Source organism: Pieris brassicae, chromosome 7, assembly GCF_905147105.1.
Source record: "Pieris brassicae chromosome 7, ilPieBrab1.1, whole genome shotgun sequence".
Classification (NCBI taxonomy): Eukaryota; Metazoa; Arthropoda; class Insecta; order Lepidoptera; family Pieridae; genus Pieris; species Pieris brassicae.
This window is the reverse complement of record NC_059671.1, coordinates 8,651,202-8,676,973: the sequence shown is the minus strand read 5'-3', so window position 1 is coordinate 8,676,973 and position 25,772 is coordinate 8,651,202. Positions and strand designations below refer to the sequence as shown.

The 25,772-nt window shown below is 32.4% G+C and overlaps 1 protein-coding gene and 1 non-coding gene across 2 annotated transcripts in view; one reads left to right on the top strand and one right to left on the bottom strand.

Moving 5' to 3' along the window:
• LOC123712233 (protein eva-1 homolog C-like) overlaps positions 1 to 15,758 on the top strand; it is a 34,166-nt gene extending 18,408 nt beyond the window's left edge. The window contains exons 2-8 of the mRNA XM_045665238.1: positions 4,861 to 5,060; positions 5,565 to 5,703; positions 10,874 to 11,029; positions 12,315 to 12,458; positions 13,166 to 13,270; positions 14,341 to 14,478; positions 15,745 to 15,758. Coding sequence (XP_045521194.1) covers positions 4,861 to 5,060; positions 5,565 to 5,703; positions 10,874 to 11,029; positions 12,315 to 12,458; positions 13,166 to 13,270; positions 14,341 to 14,478; positions 15,745 to 15,758 — 896 coding nt within the window. The remainder of the gene's footprint in view (positions 1 to 4,860; positions 5,061 to 5,564; positions 5,704 to 10,873; positions 11,030 to 12,314; positions 12,459 to 13,165; positions 13,271 to 14,340; positions 14,479 to 15,744) is intronic.
• Trnad-guc lies at positions 4,479 to 4,550 on the bottom strand. Its single transcript has one exon. It is a non-coding gene; the product is annotated as a tRNA-Asp (tRNA).
• Positions 15,759 to 25,772: the final 10,014 nt, after the last annotated feature.

The window sequence follows — 25,772 nt, the reverse complement described above, 5'->3', positions numbered from 1 at the left end:
ATTGGGGCATAGGGATCATATACTGGTGTATATGATCACTCCATGTATTTGTATATCTATATTCACATTGTTTACAAACTGTATACATGTTAATGATAATATAAATAAATAAAAAATCTGCGTTTACTGCACAAGACTATATGCGACAGAATTGCCGTCTTAAGATCTTATATGTAACTACTAAACGAATACATCAACCAATAGCATGTATTTATTCGATCTCCCTTTCTTACTCTCTCTCAATCGACCTCGATCGCTCTATCCCATTTCTTCGACAAAAAAAGCTGCACATCGTCGTGACGTTCATCCGTAAAAATTACCCTCATGCCTAATGTATGTCATATGGCTGAACCCCACAACATTATTATTAACGTATTTATTAATTTAAAAATATATTTTTAACGTCGTTACTATTATACGATAACCCTTACAATAAGTGAAAAGTCACACATACATAACCCCATACACCTATCATCTCCTAGTACCCACCCCTCTTGTCGCTCCACTGCGTCAGTATTTCTTCTTTTGTGTCCTAATGTAGGCATTGTTTAGTTCCGCCTTTTATAACACACATATTTTATTAGATGTTGTGCTATTTTGAAATAAGAAGGAACATAAAATCATCAGAAAAGTGTTGGCCTAGTGACTACAGCGTGCGACTCTCATCCCTGAGGTCGTAGGTTCGATCTCTGGCTTTTTTTTGCTGGAATTTCTTTCTATGTGCGCATTTAACATTCGCTCAAATGATGAACGAAACCAGCGTGAAGAAATCTTAGATTGAAAACGTCGATGTCGTGTCAGGGACATTAGGTACCTACTTGCCTATTACATTGACAAATGACGATGAGACATATACAGAAATCTGAGGTCCAGACTTAAAAAGGTTTTAAGCATTACTGATATAAAATCATTTAAGTTAATTCATAGTACATAACTATCATTTGTTTATAAAATCATTGTTAGCACAGACATACATTAGGATAGCCTATTTCGGTAAGGCTATCCAAATTGAAAAAAGTTTTTAATTCAATTAATCAATACTTCCTGAGATTAAATCATACAAATTCTTCAGATATAGTATAAGTATAGTGTCTATATATAGTATATTTTTATCATACAGTCGTATATATAATTTGTAAGAGTATTGGCAAATGTAGCTTGCATCTAGGTTATTTAATCGAAATGTAAAAATACTTAAAAGTCTATCTCTCCGCTTATACTCCGACGGCAAAAAACGACTTCTTTATAAATAGTATTTTACTTCATTCGTTTCATATATTTTATATTGTATATTAAACTAGCGGACCCAACAGACGTTGTCCTGTCTTAACTATGAATATTGATTTCGAATTGGTATAATTAACTAAAAATGCTTTATGATATATAACATTCTTTGTTTGTTGGTATTCCTGGTTTTGTTGGTATTCCGACTCGGGAACTAACAATTAGCGAATAATATTTTATTAATATAATAACTCCAATAGAAGCATTTGTTTTAAACAATATTAATTTTTCTTACATCCTCTTTGAAAATATTTGCAGCACGCATCACCTAATCAATCCAATACTATAAAAATAAAGCTGCGTTATCGGAATCATATTTATTATAATACGTATTTCGCGATATCTTCAAAAACATTTGCATTTTTCCTGTCTGAGATAAATGTGTATTTTAGCATTTAAATTATAAATTTATAAAAAAAAATGTATGTATATTTAACGTATTATAGTTTTTACGTAACGTAATTTTTTTTTACATTTTTTCTCTTATTTGCTTACACTGCTAACTTTTCCTATTTTTTTTTACGACTGAGGTGCAAACTAGCTGCTGTGGTCTCTGGAAGAATGACCAGCGCTGTGGAACAACTCTGCTCCTCAGCATAATGCTGAGCCAGGGCATTGGCCCTACAACCACAAGCACACAAGCATTATACAACTAAACCTTTTTCTTTAAAAAAAATTGTTATCTCTCTATTATTATTATTATTTTTTTATTTTTCTTTTGTTTATTCTTGTTATTTTACGTGTTTCTGTGTGTATGTTTTGTTGGAAATAAATGTTATGTTATGTTATTATGCTGCTACAATTCTATCATAATCTGGGCATAAACAATAAACGTTACCATGGCAACCCATTAGTTCGATTAAACAAACAAAGCACTTAAGCGTATTGTTTAAGTACATAGTAGGTGGTTGCTGTGAAAGTAATAAGTAATTCAATATATTATTATTTATAGTATTCAATACATATTACATTGAAGGAAATCAATTGACTGAACACTTACAAACTTTATTGAATTAACGTAAATTTTTACCGTCTCTTTGCGTATTGTACATCTGAAAACAATTTACGAAAAACGATGTAAACATGTTTTTGTTTCGTAAGTAGTTATATATTGGTTTGACTGTCACGGTTACCAAGGGTGGTTATAAACAAGAAAGTAATTCCTAAGGCCATTGAATAATATACTAAGAATATACATGAAAGTCGAAACTGTGTGGATTGTGATTGGACAAATGTATGCAACACTCACACAATGAACAATCATGTATATAACAATTCTATCGGCCGCTAACGCATTTCAGGTAAACGGGCAGGAGGCTCATTAGATTGTAAGTTATACCACCGACAATGGATACTCATACTCGCCAGTGCATTACCGGCCTTTTAGGAATTGGTATGCTCTTATCTTGAAGGAATAGATTCGGAAATTCTACAGTAAGCAACTGGTTCCACAAGTGGTGCGCGGCAAAAAGTGCCTTAAAAAGCTCTCAGTTCTGGAACGACGTACGTACAGGTGGAATTCCGTCTCGACGATCGATCATAGAACTCTGCCGGTATAAATTCAAAAAACTCCGTTCATTCTCCGTAGTAAATTCAGTAGAAGATGCACTGCTCGTTTATAGCAAGTTGAAAAAATACCGAATCGAAGTTGAATTACATTATGCCTAATGAAGCATAAACTCGAATTGGAATAAAAATTCCTACACATATATTAATCATGAATATTGTTTCGCAAACTATTTCAGCGCACAGTTGCTGTCATCAATCACTTTACACCTTTACCTATTGATTTTCAAACGTTCAATCACACTATGCTATTAAAATACAATTTTGATGTTGATACAAGATTTTGATTGTTAGTGTGTTATAAAATATGGGTAGACCTATGTATATATTTACTTAATACTTTGTTACAGTAATACATAAATATAGTACAATTAAAATAAAATGTGGGCATGTACTAGTGTACACACGTAAGAAATAAAACTTCTTTATGACCTTATTTTTCGAAAAATGATCTACTATATGCAACTTTACAGAAATTGGTTAAATAAAGTTAATTAAGATAAAGTTTAACAAATGGCTTTTATTTTTTATGGCTTTTACTTTATCTTAGACATAAATACAAATAATACAATTATTTTATTTTACCTTATTACTACTAAGATTATTACAGATTTTTATTAATTGTAATATAATTATTACTATCCTTGTTATAGTTATGATATATTTTTGGTTATTAGTGGCTTAGAATATCTTCGAATTAACCGTGGTAGGGATGAGAAAAATATGGCGCGCAACCGAAAAATGCGACGGTCAATTTTTTTCCAACGCCGATAAAAAAGTTTCACTTCAATAATTAGATTAAAGGAAGACAACTAGCGGCCTTCGGATCTCTTAAAGGCAACCATTATTTATTATAACTTTGTTGTATTACGTTGTTGGTACATAAACATTCAGATAACATAAATAAAGAAGGCAACGGACAGCAATACATGTATTGAGAAAGTATTCTGTCTTGAGTGTTGTAAGTGAACTCTTTAAAAGTATTTTGTGTTACAGCGCCGTATCCCGGCTGACATGCATGTTTTAAATTGTTGGAGATTTTTTTAATATATATATATATATATATATATATATATAAATATTATATATTATTAAACTAGACAAAATGGCTTTAAAACCAAGGTTTTCACTAATAACAAGTTAAATCATTAAACATTACTAACGTATGTTGAATCCCAAGAATAACTTAACCAATTTACAAACCATTAGAACATCCACAATACACTAGTATTATAGTTAATTGGATTAAAATAAATTGATTTTCTGTACCTCTTAGAGGATAATACTAAATCTTATCCTGAAGATATATAACCCTTGTCCCCGTTAAGTCGTTTGTATATATATTTCTTTAAATATCTCAACATTATCGCTACCAAACTAAACATTCTAATTACAGGCGATCAGTAAATCCATAACTAATTAATTAATTGCATAACGATCAATTTGCTAATAGCTTAGTCACCATACGAAATTTATATATCTAGATCAACCCTATAGGAAAATTAAAACGGGTTCTCAATGTTTAATTATATTGCTTATTAAATAGGAAGAGTATATATTAATTAATTGAATTTTAGATATATAAATCGTAAAGAGATATCTTCTGTATGTAAAAAAATATAAAAGTTCTCTCCGGCGGGGAATCGAACCCCGGTCTCCCGCGTGACAGGCGGGGATACTGACCACTATACTACCGAAGATTTCTTATCGTACTTAAAACATAGGTTCAGAATTTAATAAGGTTGTTGCGTATACCCAGAATATATTTTAAATTTGGTACTTTTTAAGTGCGTGTTTATGTGAACTATACTAAGAATCACGGTCACGTAGAATAAAGCTGGCCTCCGCCCATGGAGGCTTACATCACCGGGAAGCTTAGTGGTATTCCTTACGTTACTAAAGAGCCCCATATATTGGAATATTTATAAAATCTCTAATTATAATCTATATTAAGTTTTTGTATTCAATAATGAATAATTATAAATATTCACTCTAAGTTTCTATATACAGGACTGCTGGCTGGCACTTTAAAGACGATACAGCGGGCGGCATGTTACGACGAAGATGTGTCATTGTCGTGTGCTAAAGGGACCTATATTAGTATACAAGTCGCTCAATATGGGAAGGCATCCCCGGGAGGTTATAATTGCAAGACTGAACCACAAAACGTATCTGATGTTGAGAAGTGTCTGCGGCCCACTGCTATGCAGGTTGTATACCAATTTATTAGATAAGATATATATTATCGGTGAACCAATAAACTTTCTGTCTGCGCTATAATATGCGCATATATAACTATATGCGCATTTAACATTTCCACGAACATTGAAGGAAAACTTCGTGAGGTAACCGGCTTGAATTAATGACAAATGATCATGAAGAAGATACAGAAGTTCCAAGCCTAACAAGGTTGTAGCGCCACTGCTTTTTTAAATTCTTATTACATAACATGCGCTTTCTTCTACTAAATTTTTTAAAGTTATTTTAAACCTAAACTATGTTTCCAAAAAAGGCTTGTAGATGACATTAATGTTAATTAATTATAATTAACAATTAAAAACATTAATTAACCAAATAACTAGTCCGTCTAGTAATTCGTGTGTCCTACTTGTAACGAAACAATTAAAATCGTGTATTTCCATGAGTTGTGTTATTGACTCAAATTAATTTAAAATAGTACCTGAATAGTAATTGAAGTGAAACCTTCTTAACAGTACTCAATCCTCCAAACGGTAGTGGTAGCCTGCCAGAAGAAACCAAGTTGCAAATTCAGCACCAAACTGAAACCAGGCACAGCAGATCCTTGTCCACATGCAAGAAACTTCGTGGAAGTCGCTTTTAAATGCAGACCTCGTAAGTATAATTATTATTACATATGTGTTCTAGCTGTCACTTTGACCTCTCATTGTTCCCTTACAATAACACGTTGCCTTTGTCCGTTTACCTCCCATTACATAAAAAAACGTCAACAGCAACTGACCTTAGAACAGCGCAATACGGTCCTGTCGTGGAGTCACGTGGACTCTACAATTCTACAGTTTTGGAATGACGGTTTGAATATATGTAAAATAATTGTCAATATTAATATTAAATTAAAATCATTCAAATTAGTGAAATAGTATGAGTGCATGTTAAGTCTTAAGACTAATAAGAAATTTAAAACTACCCTCATTAACAAAACTGGATATTTATAAGAAAGATTCCAATAACACTACTTACAGTCTCTATTAAGAGAACTAAACACTATGTTCTTGTTTACTATTTATTTCCACTTACCACTGCTTTACAGTTGAGTAGGCTATATCGTAATATTAAATGATGTCAATGCAATGACACTTAATAAAAAAAACATATATGTGTACTAATACATGCGTTAGAAGTAATACTTATAAGATAAAAAAATTATTTTACGTTTTGAATACATTTAAAGATCTATTTTAACGCATTATCTAGTTAAATAAAGTTTTTTCAAATATAAGAAAAAATATTTCTACATAATTAAAGATATGGTCATTATTTATTTTAAAATGTCGACTACGCTAACTTCAGGGTGGCGGTTATTTGTGACGGTGTGCGTGCGCATGTTAAAAATTTACGCTCATAATTTTTCTCTTATGCGCCTAAAGTATAACTTCAAACAATACTAAATCTCCTACTGAAGGTGTATTAAAATTTTTAATTTCCTAAGCAGTAATTTTTACACAAGGAAAAAAACATACAAATACAATACTCTTCGTTTGATAACATTGCGAAAATAAAACATTGAATAACTGAGCTGATATTATTCTTTCATTCAGTAGGGTTCTAGTCGTCACAGCCATTATGAGAAATTTATTGGCTCTTTCTTTTTAGTTCACGTAAGATTCTGCTGAAGCCCGCAGGCGATCCTGATTTATCGTTCGTTTATTTATTCATGTGGGTCTTAAGGGCTTATTATTTCATAGAGGGCAAAATGTAGTTACGACGTTTGGAAACTACTATGTCTTAAGACAAACGACCTTATAAAACGTGGACTGAAGGTATTTATTTATTTATAAGTAATATTACAGCTACACACTACTACTTTGTAATATATATTATTATAAAAAACAAATCATTGAGACAATAAACAAATCTAAAAAGGATTATATCGTTAAATAAAATATACAAAATAGAAAACATGAGTCAATTAAGTTTATGAATATATTTAAAAAAAGCATGTGTGTACGTACACGTGTTAAAAGTTATACTTCTTTGGCGTAACAAGATAAAAATCTTATTAAAATTTAAATCTTTCGCCTTATTCTACGTTGATAGGAAAAACGAGACTAACAACAGAAAAAAATACTGTCATGATTTTCCCTAACGCGCCAAGTTTATCTTAAATAAAACTGATAATTAATATTAAATCACAACTTAATATTTTAGGGAAGTAAGAAATTCTTACGACTGCTAAATAAAGTCAAGTTGTAACCATGTTTTTTCTGGAAATAAAATTGTTGTTATGGTAACAAACAGTACTACGAAATCACGTTTATAATGTTTAAAGAACTTTTTTTTCTCATTACAAAAAATGTATTTCATTTACACGAGAAAACTTTATATATATATATACGAAGCCATCAGCCATCCCAATTTTAGACAACTAGGCTCATTTTCTTGTTTCTTTAATGCCCTTTTGAATTAGTTAAACGCGCTAATATTACGAATGTTAGGCGGTATTTGATTAAATAATTGCACACCCTCATACTTAATAGACTTCTTCAAATAATTTGTACGAGGCTTCGGCATGATAATGAAACTCGCTCGACGAGTATTGCGTGTAGAGGTGTGTTTGACTTTTTAAAATTATAACCTACTATGGAGAGAGTTATTTAAAAAAAATTAAGATACAGGTCCTATAAACATATAGTTGCTTAATCGTCATAATTTTGGTTTCTTAGTAGGTTTTACCTAGAGAAAAAACATATTTTCTATTGTCATTTGAAGATAGCATTTTGGCTTTATTGGTATGTCAAAGAAAAATGAGGTAAGTAAATCTATTTTTAGACTGTTTGACTGTATGTTAATTATTTATTATAATAAATAGTGTAAAACCTATAGTTTCAATATTTGTCAATAAGTTAGCATCTTTTATTTATTTACATAATAATATCTTTGCATTGTTTTTATAACACCATGCGCCTGTTTTATTTTACTATAGTAGTATTTTTGTTATAGGTACATGGTCTTCACATATAATTATCAAATCAAAGTAAATATATCCATATGAACCTTTTGGAAGGGGCTACGAAAGTATTTTTTTATATCATTAATTTTGACTTTCAACAGTATCTTTTTAAAAGGCCTAATTGAAATATAATAATTTGAATACATATTTGGCTCTAACGGGTTTAATCTAAAGACATATTCGATACTTTATATTAACGCTATATATAAAATACACAGAGATAGTATATATAGTTATACTAAAAGAGAGCCCAAAGTATACACCGACGAGCGTGGCAACGGCTAGTAAATGTGACGTTTTACCCAAAACTACGCTACAACTACGCTACTAGACATTTTATAATACGCTATTGACCATAATTAAAACAATGTAGATCAGTGAAATTATATTAAAATTATTTGGAATTAACAATTATCGTTAATAATTTCCTAGTAATTTATTTCTAAAAAAAGCAAAAATATAGGTATAATTTATGTTTCCTGAGTTAACGATATTTTATTTTTAAATTGAAAGTTGTGTTGCATAGAGGGGGCATAACAATTGTAGTAAGGCTGAGGTGGGGCGTGGAACAGAAAAAGGTGGAAAATACAAGTATAGATATTTAAGATAAAGGGCTACCTTGACTGCTATTTTCAATAATTTGTCATAGACTAAGGAAGTCTGTTAGTGTAAATAAAAGCGTCTCTGGATCTTGCCTTCTATCGAAGACTATATTACTCATTGTGTAATCAATAACTAACTTATTGGTTCTAGCAATATGCATTTTCAAATCACGCAAGCTTCCTTAAATAGTATGAGGGGTTGGTAATCGTGGCAATAGTTTTACGAGGGCAAAGCCAGTGTAGTGATTTATGTGATGTTATTAAATTCCGGCGAGAGGTCACCGGCCGGCCACGCCCGGGAGTGGCCATAGGTGCGCCGTTTATTTGTTGCTGGCTAGACTAGCGTTAAAAACGCGCGATTTCAAAGATTACATTGTCTCTATTTGTATTTGTTAGTAATGTATAGGTAGGTATGTATAAACTTTATTAATGTTACATTACTTCATTCAAAAAAACCTTTTTCATATACCATATAAAAACATTTTTCCCCCGATCTGTCATAAAATGCATTGCAATACTTCATGCTTCTACGAGTATACTTTGACTTTAAGGCTTGATGAATCAGTCATTTCCTTCTTTAGTACTGTATTTGACATACACTATATAAAACTCTCCGCTCTTATAACATTGCTTGAAGCTCTTGATTTGACTTGATGACGCATGTCTATAGATACTAACCAATAGACAATAGACTTTTAATGTAATTAAACGCCAGTTTACACATAAAGTAACGAATCCATTAAGGTTCCCTCAGAGTATAATTGAACAAAGAATACTCGAAGCTTTTATTTTGTGGTTTTGGATTTCTAATGGAAAGGGTTGAGGCATGTTTACATAGAACATGGCCAATTATGCAATCTAATTAGTTGTGTAATTAATACTGAATAGTTATGAATTAGTTGGAGCGGGTTTCCACGCTGATTGGCGTTTGACATATTTTGTATTTCAAATAACGGCTATAATTAATATACGTTGATAACGAGATTGAACTTCGATGAAGGATCGAAGTAATTTAAATAATTTCATACGTTAGGTAGGAAATATTATGCTACGATATGCATGCTGGTATTTGCTTGCAGTATTTAAAATTTGACAAAATACTTGCAGGAACTAAGCTATACAATGCTGTGGACGTAAATCAATCTGCAGTTCTTCAGTATCCTCAAACCAGAAATAATTACTGATAAGAGTTTGTTAGTTGAGCCGTAAGGTTCTTTATTTAAAATATGAGAAAGCTACGAGAAGCAGTTACTATAGTATCTCTATATGTACGAATCATCGCAGTTGCCTGATATGTTGTATACGGCCGTTAGATTCATGTAAAAAATAGAAATTCGATAAACACATTACGTCAGAAACAACTAATTGTCGAAGTCAATCTCACGTTTTTGTCAAAACAGGAAAATAACCGCAATATCGCCTATCAATTAATTACTGTATGAAAGCTTTCCCATACAGAGTTCATTAGGATTATAATTCTCCGTCACTCTTTAACGATGATATATTCCTTTTGTATACAAGTAATGTTTACGTTCAATGTTGACAAGCGTTGACGAACACTCAGGATTGAGAAAAAACGTATTGGTTTTACATACTTGTATTTTTTATTTGTCAGTCGAATGACTCTTTTGTAACTAAAGTTCTCTGTCTGATTCTCTCAAATTGTGACGTGGAAGGAAGACGTTTCAAGTAAACGAATGAAACATATGCCTGAAACCAATTATGAAGATGTAATCTTATGTATATTGTTTAACTCTGTTAAAATAACTACACCCTCTGTTACTACGATAGGCATTCCTTGAGGCCTTGGGATCCCGGAACAAAAACTCAATAAGATTGGGCTCTGATCTCTCTTTATAAAAAATACAATTATGTTCTCATTATTATGTTCTAATATCGTTTAAATGAGTGAATGTAACATTTGTAATGTTATATTTTCAATTTTAGCATCGATGTTTTGAATCTTATAAAAATACTTTGTCGCGCACCACTACTATGTGGAACCAGCTGCCCACTGAAGTATTTCCGAACCAATTCGACATAGGGTCCTTCAAGAAAAGAGCGTACCAATTCTTGAAAGGCCGGCAACGCACTTGCGAGTCTTCTGGTAATTTAAGCGTCCATAGGTATCACTTAACATCGGGTGAGCCTCCTGCCCGTTTGCCTCCTATTACATTAAATAATAATAATAATAATGCTTAATTTTCAACAGATGAATTCCGGAGTCGAACAGCATGTGAGGACGATATAATAAAGTTAAGTTGCAGCCCATACTCTCGGCTGGCCATCTACGAAGCTCACTATGGAAGAATCGCGTATGAGGCTCACTCTATGACCTGCCCGCAAGCCCAGGGCATAGTCGATGAAAGTAGGTATAATTAATATTTGCAAGCCAATTTGCCATTTGGGGTGTCCACGTTTCGTTTCCCTTGGGATACCAGTCAAGAACTCTTCGGAGCGTACGACCTAATGTCCCTTCATCGCTAATTCTATTTACGACAGTCAATTGTTTTAACATTAGTTATGCATATAAATATTTTATTCTTCAATCATCCAAATATATAATTATTTATAATTTGATTATTACTATAAATATTTTAAAAGTTTGGTAATTTTGGATGTTAATCGCTGGCGGCATTTCCTCGCTGTATTGCGATACTTATTCGTTGAGCGACAAAAGCTCTGGTGTCACCAGTACTATCTGCCAGGCGCCAACTTAAATCTTTAATTAGCGCCTGTAGACTTGAACCCCACGGCCTGATAGTCTCTACTCCATAGGGAAGAAAATCAAAAAAAAAAAAATTATAATTTGGGTTCAATCTAAATAAACAGTTAATTATTTTATTACAATAGTGACCTGTCTTAAGAAATTTTTAGGTCATAATGATTAAACATTGTATGTTATTACTCACAAATTCGCACGCTATTATGGCTGGCATATATGAAAAAACATATCTTGTAATATCATATGTTCCTACTTAAATATTTAATAAAATTAGTTTAATTGAACTTTTTATCCATTTCGGGATTTTTAGTTTTTCATAACACTTTCAGTCACGTTTTAAAGTGTTTAGATGCTTGACGTTTTAAAAATAAAGTGATAAATGGAATTATACTATAGTTTATAATATTTAAAAAAATCACCTCATTTAACTGTAGGTAATTTAGCTAGTTTTAGGTAAATAATAAAATTACTAATTTAGTCTATATTTCGTGTTGTTCCCACGAGAATGTAAGTGAGTGCTCCTATTTCACCATGCCTCCTACTTATAGAGGACGAATCTTTGTTTTTATTTTGTTTTATCATTATTAATTAGTAAATGTCACAAGGAACATGGTGTAATAGTTGCAGCTACTTACAAACAAAAAGAGTGGCGGAGAGTTTATTGCCTGTTCTTCTCTTCCGTTCTACACCCTAGATTTGAGATCTGGCACTAAATGTAAAATTGGAAGCATTTCATTTTTGACGTTCATAAGTGTACAATGTGTTATGAATAATATTTTTTTTTGAATTGGTTTTTTGCTTGAAATCGTTTCCATGGACCGATCACATAATGTACAACATTTTAATAATTTTTAAAACACTGTGGCAAAATCGCTTTATTATCTATAGTTTTATTTGTGTGTAATAAAAACATTATATATATTGACAGGTTGCACAGCCCCCTACGCATTGGAAACCGTGATGCAGTTATGTCACGGAAAACGGCGATGCCTCGTGGTTGCAAATCGCAAAACGTTTGGGTCCCCCTGCAATCCAACTTCGAGGGCGTACCTTAAAATTGCGTATGCGTGTGGTATGATTTCTTTTTTGAAGATTCAATTGACTTGGTTAATAATAATAGCATATTGGATGAGTTTTTAAATTCATTACAAGGGGACAATAACTTAATATAAAAAATATAGGTGAAGTACGCATCTATATGTATAAATAAAGTGCATTGTTAAACATGTTGCTAAGCGCAAAACTCGAAGACGGCTCGACCGATTAGTTTATTGAGAGAAAGCACTTTGAATATAGAAGAAAAAGTAAAAATCGCCCTTTTACATAATTTCTAGTATTTTATAATTTAAGTTATTTCCTATTTGTAAGTTATATTGATTTGAATTTCATCTTTAATTAAAAACGAATACCACAGACTTTAAATACAAACGCAATATTTTTCATATCATATTTATTTTCGGCTTAAAATATCAAAATTGTATACTTCAATTTTATGTTGAACAGTGTTATTTGAAACTCGCGTTTTAATTCAAACTAAATTTCATTGATAGAGCAGTGTGCTTCTAATATAAGCAACAATTTGCTTAAATGGAACAACCAACTAATTATACCACCAAATATTTTCATTTATTTTCAAATGCCTTGGCTTTATGGTCCTAAGACACCGCCTGTTGCCTAGTAACTTATGTAACTTACTTATTTTTTATTTGTATAATTATGTATATTATGGTAACAAAGTATAAATAAATAAAATGAATAAGTCACGACTATTGTTTACAGTGCCCTTAGGTGTATTGATAGATAGATACGAGAGTCCGGCAGCAAAGGATGAAGTAATACACACACAGGTCATGAATCAAGATGAGGGGCTATTTGATGATTCAGGTGTGTAATATCAAAATGTGGAAAAGGCTCAAAATTAAACTCGGTCTAACCGTTGTTACGATGTACGATGTTCTATAAAAAATTGCAACCACTGTAACAATTTGTGTAACTGTATTTGTGTGTAATAAATATATGCGTAAAACGCTCTAAATCAAACAGAACCACGCGGCCTAACAGAAACCACTGTAACAATTACGATACTATTGTTAATAGTAAGGCTCTACACACATTTTCTTTAGTTTATGCGCCTAAATTTTAGTATTGGTTTTACTAAAATTTAGTTTTTTACCAAAATTGCTTCAATTGGGGAGAATTGATGTTAGACGCTCATCCTTAAAGGAGGAACCTTGACCACTCGAATCAAATTCTGGCTGGCTTGAACGCCATGTCGGTATTAAGGTCCAGGACATGTATATGGCGCAGCCAACTACCTTAATAAGCCGTTCAATGAATAGCCTAGCTTCTTAACTAAACGGAATTTAATTAGCGGCCTTAAAAATATTCAGCAGTTGATCAAACAGCTAGGCAAACGGATGGGTGACTTGACAGTTCGTTTAAATTTAGTTCCACCAAACTGTCAATATGGCGTCGGAAAACCACAACTTTGATGGTGTTTTCTAAAGTTTCATTAAAAACATTAAGTACAATGGAAGAATGTAGAATGTGTATTTAGCTGAGACTGACTCAAGCAATTTAATTTTTACAGAAATATTTTTTATGTCAGATGTCTCATCTTTTTTATCTCTGTCGTACGAAGGGCCTTAAATATTAGCCAGCCAGTTTATTAAATGTTGTAACAAACGCTACGGCTGAATATCTTTCATGCCGTTAGTTAAACTGCGCTGTTTAGTTAAAAGGCTAGGCTGTTAATAGAGCAGCTTATTAAGCCAGTTAGCTGCAAGACATATATCCTTACTAAGAATAACATTGATAGCGCGATTCAGGGTAACGTTGAGTCGTAGTTATTTGTAGCAACAAACAAACTGTAGCCGCTACAGAATTATATTAATTTAAATCATAAATTCGTTTCTATATTCATTAAAGCAGTTTTAAATAAAAGGTTTTTTTAGATACCGGTGAGCATTGGGAGGGGAATGTTGCAACACCAATTGCTGATTCAGCGCTGCAACCTCCGTCGGATGACATTCATCTCTTGTTAGAAAAGGAAAAGGCTTCGGAAACCACCGCCGGTTCTGTAAATAGAACAGGTACGAAAACTTAAATCTATTAAAAAAAAGACAAATTACAATCTTGTCAATTACTGATTAATAAGTATATGACAATTAAGTATCACTGTCTCAGTCTAAAGAAAACCTTATAGCTCGGAGCGAATCATTAAAAGTTGAAGCTTATACCATAGTTTAAAATAAGTTCATATTCTAAAGTTTAGACGTATTTCACTAGCCTCGAGTTCCTTAACTAAGATCTTTATGTTTGTTGTAAATTTTTGATAATTTACTTTGAATTTGGCTATTAAATGACACCATGTATAGATAAGTTTTATTTCGTTTCGTGAAGATGTTAACTTTTATCTGGGACAAGTGTGTGAACAATTCTTAATAGCGTTCTTAGTAAGAAAAATAAATTGATTATTGAATCAGGTTAAGAACGTATCATACGTACCCAAATTTGATAATCCATATTTAGTATTGTCTTTCGTTAAAATAGCATTTACACATTAAGAAAAACACTTTTTGAACGGATTAAACCTATGTATTATTATTAAAACTTATTAATTAATTATGTAAATAATTATTTACATAATTCTAAATTTTTATTTTTTTTCCGACGTTTCACGTGCTTTTCAGCGTGCGTGGTCACGGCGACTGAAAACAAAAGGTGTTATATGTCAAAAATATCACAGCCGCAGAAAAAGTTGTTTTATCTGTAATTATTATGTGAATTATTATAAGTTTTAATAATAATACATAGCTTTAATCCGTTCAAAAAGTGTTTTTCTTAATCCATATTTATCTTATTTATAATTTAAAAATTTACCTACAATGGAAGTGGAAATTAGAATTAGGTCAAATGAATTGAATCTCTCAATTCGATGCATGTGTTTAAAATATTACTTCTAGTGGAATTTCAATGATATTTATTTATTTATTCATTATAATGATGTTAGGGAGGTAGCCAATCGTAAGGAGCCGGTTTGCCTATTTCACAACTTAAAGGCGGTGATCCTAAATCAATTGCCTAAGAAGGATGAGCTGTGGGATGGAATTTCCAATAAACATCTCTTGGAGCGTAACATAGTTCTCAGGACCTGAGAATTTGAAATTATTTAATTTAATATTTAATGTTAGTAAAAATTATGCCAATTAAAGTATACATTCATAATGGCGGATCCCCAGATGATAGTCAACTTGACATAGCATCTATTAAATTTCGCTCAATTACGATCACACAATTATGGCTAAATATCGGCCCAAATTGTCGATATTTAGAGTGTTGGGTGATAATAATTGCAGGTGAAAGCGGTTAACCGCTGAGCGCTAATGCGTTCATGATATCCGAGATCTGAACTTAAGGGGAATTTTGTAATGAAGAGCGGTTTTCTATCTAACATTAATGATCATCAAATACTCTATGTTTTAATAATGGTATTAGTTTATTATTATATTTCGTAATCCTACAGCGAACATAAGTTATATATAACAAAACTAAAATGATTAAATACGTATACGTCGGATGTATTGTGTGGTGTACAAGTGAGGGTATGTACGTGAGGGTGTGTGTAGCGTTCGAATGAATATGATATAAACGCTCTTTATAAATATCTATCATGATTATAACTTAAGGAAGAGTTTACTCGTGTGATAGTGAAATGCTCATGCATATTATTACTATAAAAATCCGTATGATTAAGTTAGAAATATTGTTGTTTAAGTATATTGATTATTCCTAATTCGTTTTTTGAACTAAATCATCGTTTCAGGTCGTTCGAAAGCCAATGAAAATCTATACTTTTATATCGGCGTAGCGATATCCATTTTTCTAATACTCACTCTGTGTCTCATAATCCTCCGATTCTATATTAACCGTCTACGGAAACGAAATGCAAAGAACGGTAATATGTTTACAACAGAGGCGCCAAACATCTTCAGTGATGCAACATCTGATATAGATAACGACGTGAGCCACATTTCTGGAAACTTCTACGATCCAGGCCATCCCGATATGTTGTATAGAGAAAGTACGAGAACGTTAAGACCCATGAAGCCTTTATCCACAGTTTATCCAACCGCTGGAGCAAGTATGTATGGCGTAGATTATATACCTCCGCTCGAACCGTTGAGGTTTGAAAGTGACCCAGAAGTGATGATGAGCCCCAAGAGTTTAAGTGGATACACTAACACAGAGTTCCATTATGGCTGACGGTATCTTGGAGGCGGCACCTCTGAGCATTGTGGATAATTTTAACTGTATTTAAGATTATGAGTTGTGACAGCTTAAAATATGGTATTGGAGGTTGTGCCAGTTACCATTAGAGCCTTTAAGGATTTTGTGGATTATTCGCGTAAGAACTGTTATTGGTGTAGATTTTGTTGGAACATTATAATATCGTCTTTAATACTAAAAATCTTCAGATTTTTTTAAATAGATCTGAGTTCAAAATTCAGGAGGCTCACGTGATGTTAAGTTAAGTGCCCATGGACACTCTCAATGCCAGAAGGCTCGCGAATGCATTGCCGACCTTTTATTGTGAACTACAATGGACATCTCGATTAAAATAACACTGTTAATATCTGAATTTATCTGAATTGTAACTGGTGCTTCGATAAAATGTGTATAAATAAACTGTAGAACCTATCGAAGAGCTGTAATATAATGTTTTAATAATTGATTTAATTAATAATTAAGGTGCTAAATTAAAACCAAATTTCTATGTTGTTTTAACATCCGCATATGTATATAAATACGTAATAAGAGCACTGTTGGCCTAGTGGCTTCAGCATGCGGATCTCATCGTAGGTTCGATTCCAGGCTGTGCACCAATGGATTTTCTTTCTGCGTGCGCATTTAACATTGCTCGAACGCTGAAGGCCGTACACCTACTTGCCTATTTGACAAATGATCATGAAACAGATACAGAAATCTGAGGCCCACTGATTTGTTTTAATATCCTCAGCGCTTATTTAAAAAATTACGTGAATATTGTAATCGCAGGAGCAGGGTTTTAGGAGAATATCATACGATATTATTATAATTTTTAATAGAAAATATTCTGAATGGAAATAACATCCTAAGCGTGAAGCGCGATTAGAGATATTTGAACTGCATCGTTATTGTGTTTTTTTGCCTCATACTTACCATCAGGCGCCATACTCGAACTATAGATAGTTATTAATTAATTAATTCCTTATTAATCTGGGAAAGATACTCTTTGAGATTATATTTTAATCTGTATAAAAATAAAATTATTTTATATCTGAAAAGCTGTATATATTTTTATCTTCAAATCTAGTGATAGTAGTAGAGAAAAAGACCAAAATGTAAATTTTAAAAATACGCTTATTATCAGTCAATGTATAAATTTAATTAATATTAAGTTTCATTTAAAAATTAATAGAGGTCAATTTTTTAAGGGTCAAGGTTCTCCAGTAGTATAAGCAGGTACTCCAGGAAGCATATTTGTATGAAAAATCTTAAAGGCTATTTATGCAAAAGTGTGTATTGAAAACTCAGTATTTCAATATGTTTATAATGAAACATTATAAATTTCATAAGTTTTACGTTTTTTCGCAATTCGCTTTCGCTTTACGTACTGATTTTAGAGCTGGTGTTAAGTGACCACGGCTCATACTCACCTACTATCATATGGCCCATATCATAGGTTTTTTAAAGGCTCTTGCCCTTAAAAAACCTTTGTTACCTTAAAATATATCTCTAGTTATCACTAGAGAGATCTTTTTAACGGTTACATTGAGTACATTGAAATGATTTTGTGCCTTTGATTTTCCATTCAATGGTATGTAGAATTTCAACTATAGTTTGTAAGATTTTATAATCGTCAATGTTTTAGTTTTCTTTTGGTATTTCTTTATAAAATACATGTAAATATATCTCCATAGTATTGGCAAATCTTTATAGATTCTAACTGCTTAATATGTTAATAACGTTGCCATATTACTAAATGATTATATATGTAAAATACGTACCAAAAATTCGCACCAAGTTTTACTAGATTATCGCTTATAACACTTACATTATGCATATTATGCACTAAACAGTCAATGTAATTTTTATAATTTTTTAATAAATAATCTAAAAACATGTGTTTTATTTCATACAACCTATTTAAATGACAAGACAACTTACATTTAAATTTACGTAAATTCTATCATAAACACGTAGTTAAAACATTGTTTAAGTTTAGAACGATTTAAACGGACTTTAGAAAATAGAATCTTTTCAAAAGTTTTCCCAATCGATGTTCTTTTTCGTTAGCGATTCCTTGTCCAATTTATATTTTTAGCGTGGTAATGTTGCGTGACGCACCGTCATTATTCAATAAAATTAGGGGAAATTAGGGGATATGACTCCTCCATTCTTCAAGACGCTAAAGAGGGGCCTGTTAATGTTGGGGAAAGTCAGTCATATATTATGAACATTAAGTTATTTTTTTACTAACAATGCCCGATGATAAATCAAAGTTATTGATATGCTGATGAGTTATAATATATTTTGTATTATATTGTATTCGTCTGTTATTTCGGTGACTGCCGTTAACTGGATTCTCGGCTTATTGTTCGATTCTATTTACAAACATTTACATGAAGTTAATTGAAAATTTTCATGTAAAATTAAATATTGCATATTTGTCCAATTTAAACTATAAACTGTATGGCATTTGAATATCAAAAATTATATTTAATTACCTGATATTCCATATTAAATCCTCATTCTCGATTCTTGGTCCAAGACCAAGAGTTATAGGGACAGGTCCCTCATGAGATTTCTGTGTGTTTCGTGATATTTTTTTCTGCGTAGTAGATAAATAGGTGATCCTGCCTGATATATTACGTCAATTAGCGAGTGTAAGACACTATCTCCACTATCTTTTCCTTGTATAAATGTTACATGTCCTTATAGAAAAATAGACCAGGATTTCTTTCAACATAAATAAATACATGTTACAAACAAACCATATTTATATCCTCATTATATTTGTAATCGAGCCTAATTTAATGATCTTAACTGAGAGCAGAACCTAGTACTCAATAAACACTCAGGGTAGATGTTTATCCGCCATTGATCTCAAACGTCAAATTGAAGGTTTTTAGGATAGCTTAGTGCCAGTAATCCTCAACAAGTTTGTTGTCCAAACAAACGGTTTGCTTATCTTTGTTTATGGCTAATTCGATAACAAAAACATGCCTATTTTTGACTAAGCTTTAAAATATCCTTCAAAAATAAACAAACAAAAAATAAATGGCTTAATGTGTGTGGCTTAATGTATCACACGTTTTTTTATAAATAAACGGGCATAAATTTCTATAATAAATTTACTTTCATACGTCTACTTCAAATACCCTTTAATGAAAGGCAAGGTGGTGTGAAATCGCAACAATTATTATTTTGCTCGGACCCGAACCTAATGCGTACATTGCCAGTAAGTTACAGGGGTGAAGTATTAATTACAATTAATTTACGTAACTAAAAATATATAAAGAAATTTCAAAATATCAACAAAGTTGATACATTGATCTTCTGTACAAACATTACCTGTCCACATCGTATCCCTAGTTTTTTTACTAACTACTTACTGACGTGAGACTTATCTTAAATTATCGTGATTTATGTGTCTTTTACTTCTTATTTTTAATGTATCATATTTTCAGTTTAGTTTGTTTTTTTTTGTTTCCTTTTTAGTTTTGTCTTAATAACTGTGTATAACATGTATTTTTGCACTTCTTGCCTAATTCCTATCTTAATTCTTATAATCTTATCTAATTTAATTTTTTTCTTTACTCACAGTGGTTGCCTGGAAGAGATCGCTCGAAAGCGATAAGGCCGCCAATTGCCCTCCTTTTGATTTAATTATGTTCAATTTTTATTTGTATAGTAATGTAACGAAGTATTAATAGGTCCTTACATATGAAATTGGCGTTTTGTATGGGAGGAACAAAAAGTCGAATATTTTTAAATATTCGACTTTTTGTCGAAATTAATAATATTTAATTAATCAAAGTATGAACCATTGTTTTCTATGCACTTTTGCTATCTCATAGGTAGTTCATTGATCCCTTTACTAAAAAAACCAGTCGGACGGGAATCAATAAAATCTGTGAAGGTGATTTGGACTGCCCCATCAGAGTTAATTTTTTTCCCTTGCAAGAAGTTGTCCAAATTTCGAAAAAAATGGTAATTTGTTGGAGTAAGGTCCGGAGGGTGTCTTAGACATTCCAATTAAAGCTCTTCTGATTTGGTAGCCGTCTGTTGTGCAGTGTGTGGTCTAGTGTTGTCGTGAAGTAGCAGTGGCGTGGAGCGATTGACCAGCCTAGGTTGTTTAGCCGCTAGCTTTTCCATCATGGGTTGCAATTGCTGACAATAGACATCAACCGTAATAGTCTGGCCAGATTTGAGAAAACTGCAATGAACAATACCGGCACTAGTCCACCAAACGCTTACAAGTAACTTTTTTGGGGTTAATTTTCGCTGGGGCAGGATTTGGCTGGCTGGCCAGGATCTAACCATTGCGCTGAGCGCTTCCGATTATCGTAAAGAATCCATTTTTCATCACAGTAAAATGATTCGGTTTAAAATACCTTCATTATTGTGCCGGTTCAGTAATGTAACGCAGCAGTCGACGCGCGTTTGCCGGTTTGCTTCAGTCAATTCGTGAGGTACCCACCTTTCAATCGTTTTAATCTTCCCAATTTGCTTCAAGTGAATTAAAACAGTTTTATCTCTAACACCGCAGCCTGCAGCTAACTCGGACGTGGTTTGCGATGGATCCGCTTCCACAATAGCCTTCAATACTTCATTATCAACTTGGGCCTCAGGCCGTCCACGGGGTTTGTTCTGCAGGTCGAAATTTCCAGCACGAAAACGTTGGAACCAAAAACGAACTGTGGTTTCTTTTGCAACATGTCCGCCATACACATCATTCACCCTTCGAGTCGTTTCCGCAGCACTAGTGCCACGCCGGAACTCGTACTCGTAAATAATGCGATACTTTAAGTTTTCCAGTTTGTAAAATGAGTGACGCAAACAGAAAAAAACAAATGAATGACGGTCATCGAAGCACAAATACATGAGTAAATAGCTGTACAAATTTGAATTTGAAATTCCTAACCAAAGAGAAGGTATTTAAGGGCAATAACGACAAAAGGCCAATTTCATATGTAAGGACCTAATAAATAAATAAAGTTGTAAAGTATGGACAAAACGCAATTGTGTAACTGTATAAAGGTCCTCAGTTTATTTTTTGCATTTAAAACCAAAATCGCTGAACAAACTGAAAAGGAATTCTCTCGCTGATCTACATAATATATCAGAGTTTCCTTTGAAGTGTCTTAAACATGTAAAGTAATCTTCGAAAAGAAATGCAAACCAAAACAATCGATACAAAATCCAGCCCATTTGGACTCCATCCATGTCGTTAGAATAATTTATTATTATCGCCGCTTGAAAATCTTTTTTTCATTTTACATCCCACAAAAGAATGCTTCGGCACGATTGATGGATTCTCTGATCAGGCTAGATTTCGTCTTGATAGATTTCATGCCATGGTTTTATTTTTAGTTCATTTTACCTAAAACAATAAAATGGTATGTAATCATTTTTTATTATCGAATCACAGAAAAACTGATGTCAATTTTGTTAAAGAAAAAATGGTTTAGCACGGATAATACAAATGTTTTAAATCATTTTTAGCTAACATGGTCTTGTATTTGAGATTGATATGAGAACTGGCACTAAATGTAAAATTTGAAGCGTTTTATATACATTTCTGTTTTTGACGCTCATAAGTGTACATTGTGTTACCTATATGAAGAAGTGATTTATAAATTTTTGACAAAAGTATCTAACTGACGCCATAAATTCAACTTTAATGCGAGCGAAATGCTAAAAAAAATGTTGTTTTTTTGTAGGCTCGCCTGATGTTAAGTGTTACCGCCCATGAACAATCACTATGTCAGATTTCTCGCAAGTGCGTTGCCATCATTAAAGGAATTGGTGCGCTCTTTCTTTGAAGAGCCCTAAGTCGAATTACTTCAGTAGGCAACTGGTTCTACATAGTGATGATGCGCGTCAAAATTGCCTTAAAAAGTCCTCAGCTGTGGAACGAAGGATGAAGACCGACTCTCCATAGTAAATGCGTAAGAAGAAGCAAGAAGACCTCACAGCACTACGCAATGCCAAGGGTAAAGCTGTAAAGTTGCTCTTCGTATCGTAAATCCATTAAAATCTATTTTGTCATGTCTATTTTCTATCAGAACTATTACAAAACCTTTTTGTGCAATCATGGTTTGGGTCTATACCTGTCAAAATATTCTTTCTATAAAACAATTTCATTATCATTATTGCCTATTGATGGATTTAACTACGCTATAAACCCCTATATTCATAAATTCCACATCAGCCTCGTTTAGTTAAGAGTATCTTGATGGAAAGATATGAGTACTATAGTTGGCATTTTAGAGTATAAAAAAATTCAAAATCATTTATTTATATAGGTAACACTATGTACACTTATGAACGTCAAAAAACAAATGTTTATGAAATACTTATAATTTTACATTTAGTGCCAGTTCTCAAAAGAACGAAAGAGAAGAACTGGCAATAAACTATCCGCCGCTCTTTTTAATCGCCAACTTTTTTGTTTTACATGACGTTTGTCAGGAACTGCAACCATTACACCATGTTCCACGTGACATCTTAAGTAATAAATAATAATAAAATAAATTAAAAACAAAGATTTTTCTCTATCAGCAGGAGGCATGGTAAAATAGGAGCACGCACTTACATTTTCGTGGGAACAACATGCAAATACGTAGTCGAAATAAGATTCGACATACATTTATCACTAAAAGTTTTATTCATTATTACTATATAGGTTTAGAATATTCTAAATACTATTTTAAGAGTAAAAACATACATTTATTTATTAATATTACAAAAAATATTTTTTTTTTCAAATTGTGACTCAAGATTTCAAGTATAATTGTAAAGATGTTTACCTAGAAACAATATTCGAGCGAGTGATGCCGTGTAAGAAAAAAAAACCGTTGTCCTTATGCAGAATAATGTTTACATTTTATTAAGTTATTAAAAAATTGTCTGAAGTCAATTCAAATTATTTATTTCAATTAGGCCTATTAAAAACACACTTTTGTGAGTAAAAATGATAAGTTAAAAATATATAAAAATATTTTGTTGGTATTTCCAAAAGGTGGAGATGAATGGGTAAGAAACTTCATAATTAAAATAGGTTTTTATAATAAATATTGATTAAATAATTGTATAGGAAGAACATAAACAATGCAGCTGATAACTTTATTATTATGTAGATACAAATATTTACAATTATTACAGCTATAGGTTTATACATAAAGAAATGACTTATTTTTTTATTATAAGTTTGTTATTCAGTTAAAAGTTGCCCAGGTTTTGTCCGCATTAGTCAAAGCTGTAAAGGTATAATAATTTATGAAGAAATAGAACCAACATTTACTTTGGATACACAAAACACGTTCATTGATTCCTACTTAGCCTAACCCAACTAGATGACGCAAGGCACATCAATAAAATCCAATTCCACTAACATTAAGTCCGAACACAAGCCATTTGCCAAGCCGTTAGGTGATCTACAATGTGGCTACAATAGTTTCAGACATGTGTCCGGAAGGTATCCGATAATGGGCACTCAATGGCGTCACATACGTCGACGCCCAACGCTTGGACGCCAGCCAATTGATGAAATGTGGCTTTGGCTTATTTACTGTAAGTCCTTAGTTCGTTAGATAAAAAAACGTAATCGCAATTTTATAAAATTAACAGAAAACCTTTTGCTATCCATTAATGTTTTCCAAGTACATTTTTCAATCAAATTATATATCCCCTACACGCTTCAAATAGGTCGCTTACCGGCGAAGAGTCACGAAAACTATACAGTTGCGAGAGCAAGCTGGGAATGGGAGCTTGTTGACGCTGGAAAGTGCCAGTCAAATACAAAGCAAAAAGGCGGTGATGGAACTTACACTATCATAATCTCTCCCAGCAAGTACGCGCTGTCCGTTTCGTTATTCAATATACTTAAACTAAATAACCTTCAAATTTAACGTCAAAAACATCAAGAACTTCGTAGGTAAGGAAAGAAGTTGTACCTTCCTCTTCCTATATGAGGTTCTTAGGAACTGCTTTTGTATCTTTTGTATCCTTTGAATCATAATATAATACTTTTTATAAGGGAGCTATATGACGCAGCTAGGCTGCATCATAGTTGCATATATTTAATGCATTATACAATTTTTGTACGATGGATAGTTTAGGTAATATGGCCACAAACGTGTTTCCACCCCTTTTTCCAAAATGGCAGCTGGGTGACAAGGGCGTCAACCTCACAAACTTAGGTTTAAGCTTCTGTTGTCCCTACACGTCCCATAAATAAAATTGCGTTCTCTTAAACATGATCAGCCCATGTAACATTTCAATGGACTAATATGGTTTCGTGTTACTACGTCAAGCTCCTTTTAAAATCGTCGTTGTTAGTTTTTTTGTATAGCTACACTAAATTGCTGTTAACATTTTCGTGTCAATTATCGTATTTATTTTTATATTAGTTGTGTTACTCATACTTTTATCTGTGAAAAATTGAATAAATAAAATAAATTGAAATTAATTAAAATCTATAAATCATATATAATTAATCGTAAATAAGTGTAGTTCCTAGTCCTCTGTAGATAAAAGTTTAAGTGTTTATCAACACCTCTTTCCAATTTAGATATAACCTAACGCGTAGTAGTGGTAGGATTTAAAAGGAGATGGACAAAGAATGGAAAGATCATAACTACTTCGACAGCTTCATGTCTCTTTGGAAAGCAAGCGTGAGTAATATTATACCATTTAAGTATGTAGATGATAAAGTTACGAGCTAGTTTATAATCAATGGCGCCCGTACTCTGTAATTTACAATGACAGCGATAACGCTGTATGCAATTTCGATGTAGCTCTCTCAACACCGTATTACTTTTGAAACTTTATATATTTAATGACCTCAAACCTACGCAGGTTACGTGTAACCTCTAGAACCTGTGCTCGAAACACAATTTTTGTACGTAAATTACGCGATAGTAAGCGATGCTTCCAAATTTAAGTAGATTAGCTGGAAATATAATAATTCTTGAATAATAATAATTTGCCTAGTCTTTGGATTGACTCGCAGAAGGACATAATTTCAATAAATGATTTATTTACATTAGCCCAATTATAAAGGCACTTTTGCGAGTCAGCTCATTCAACCCAAACGCTGTGATGACTCCAATATCGT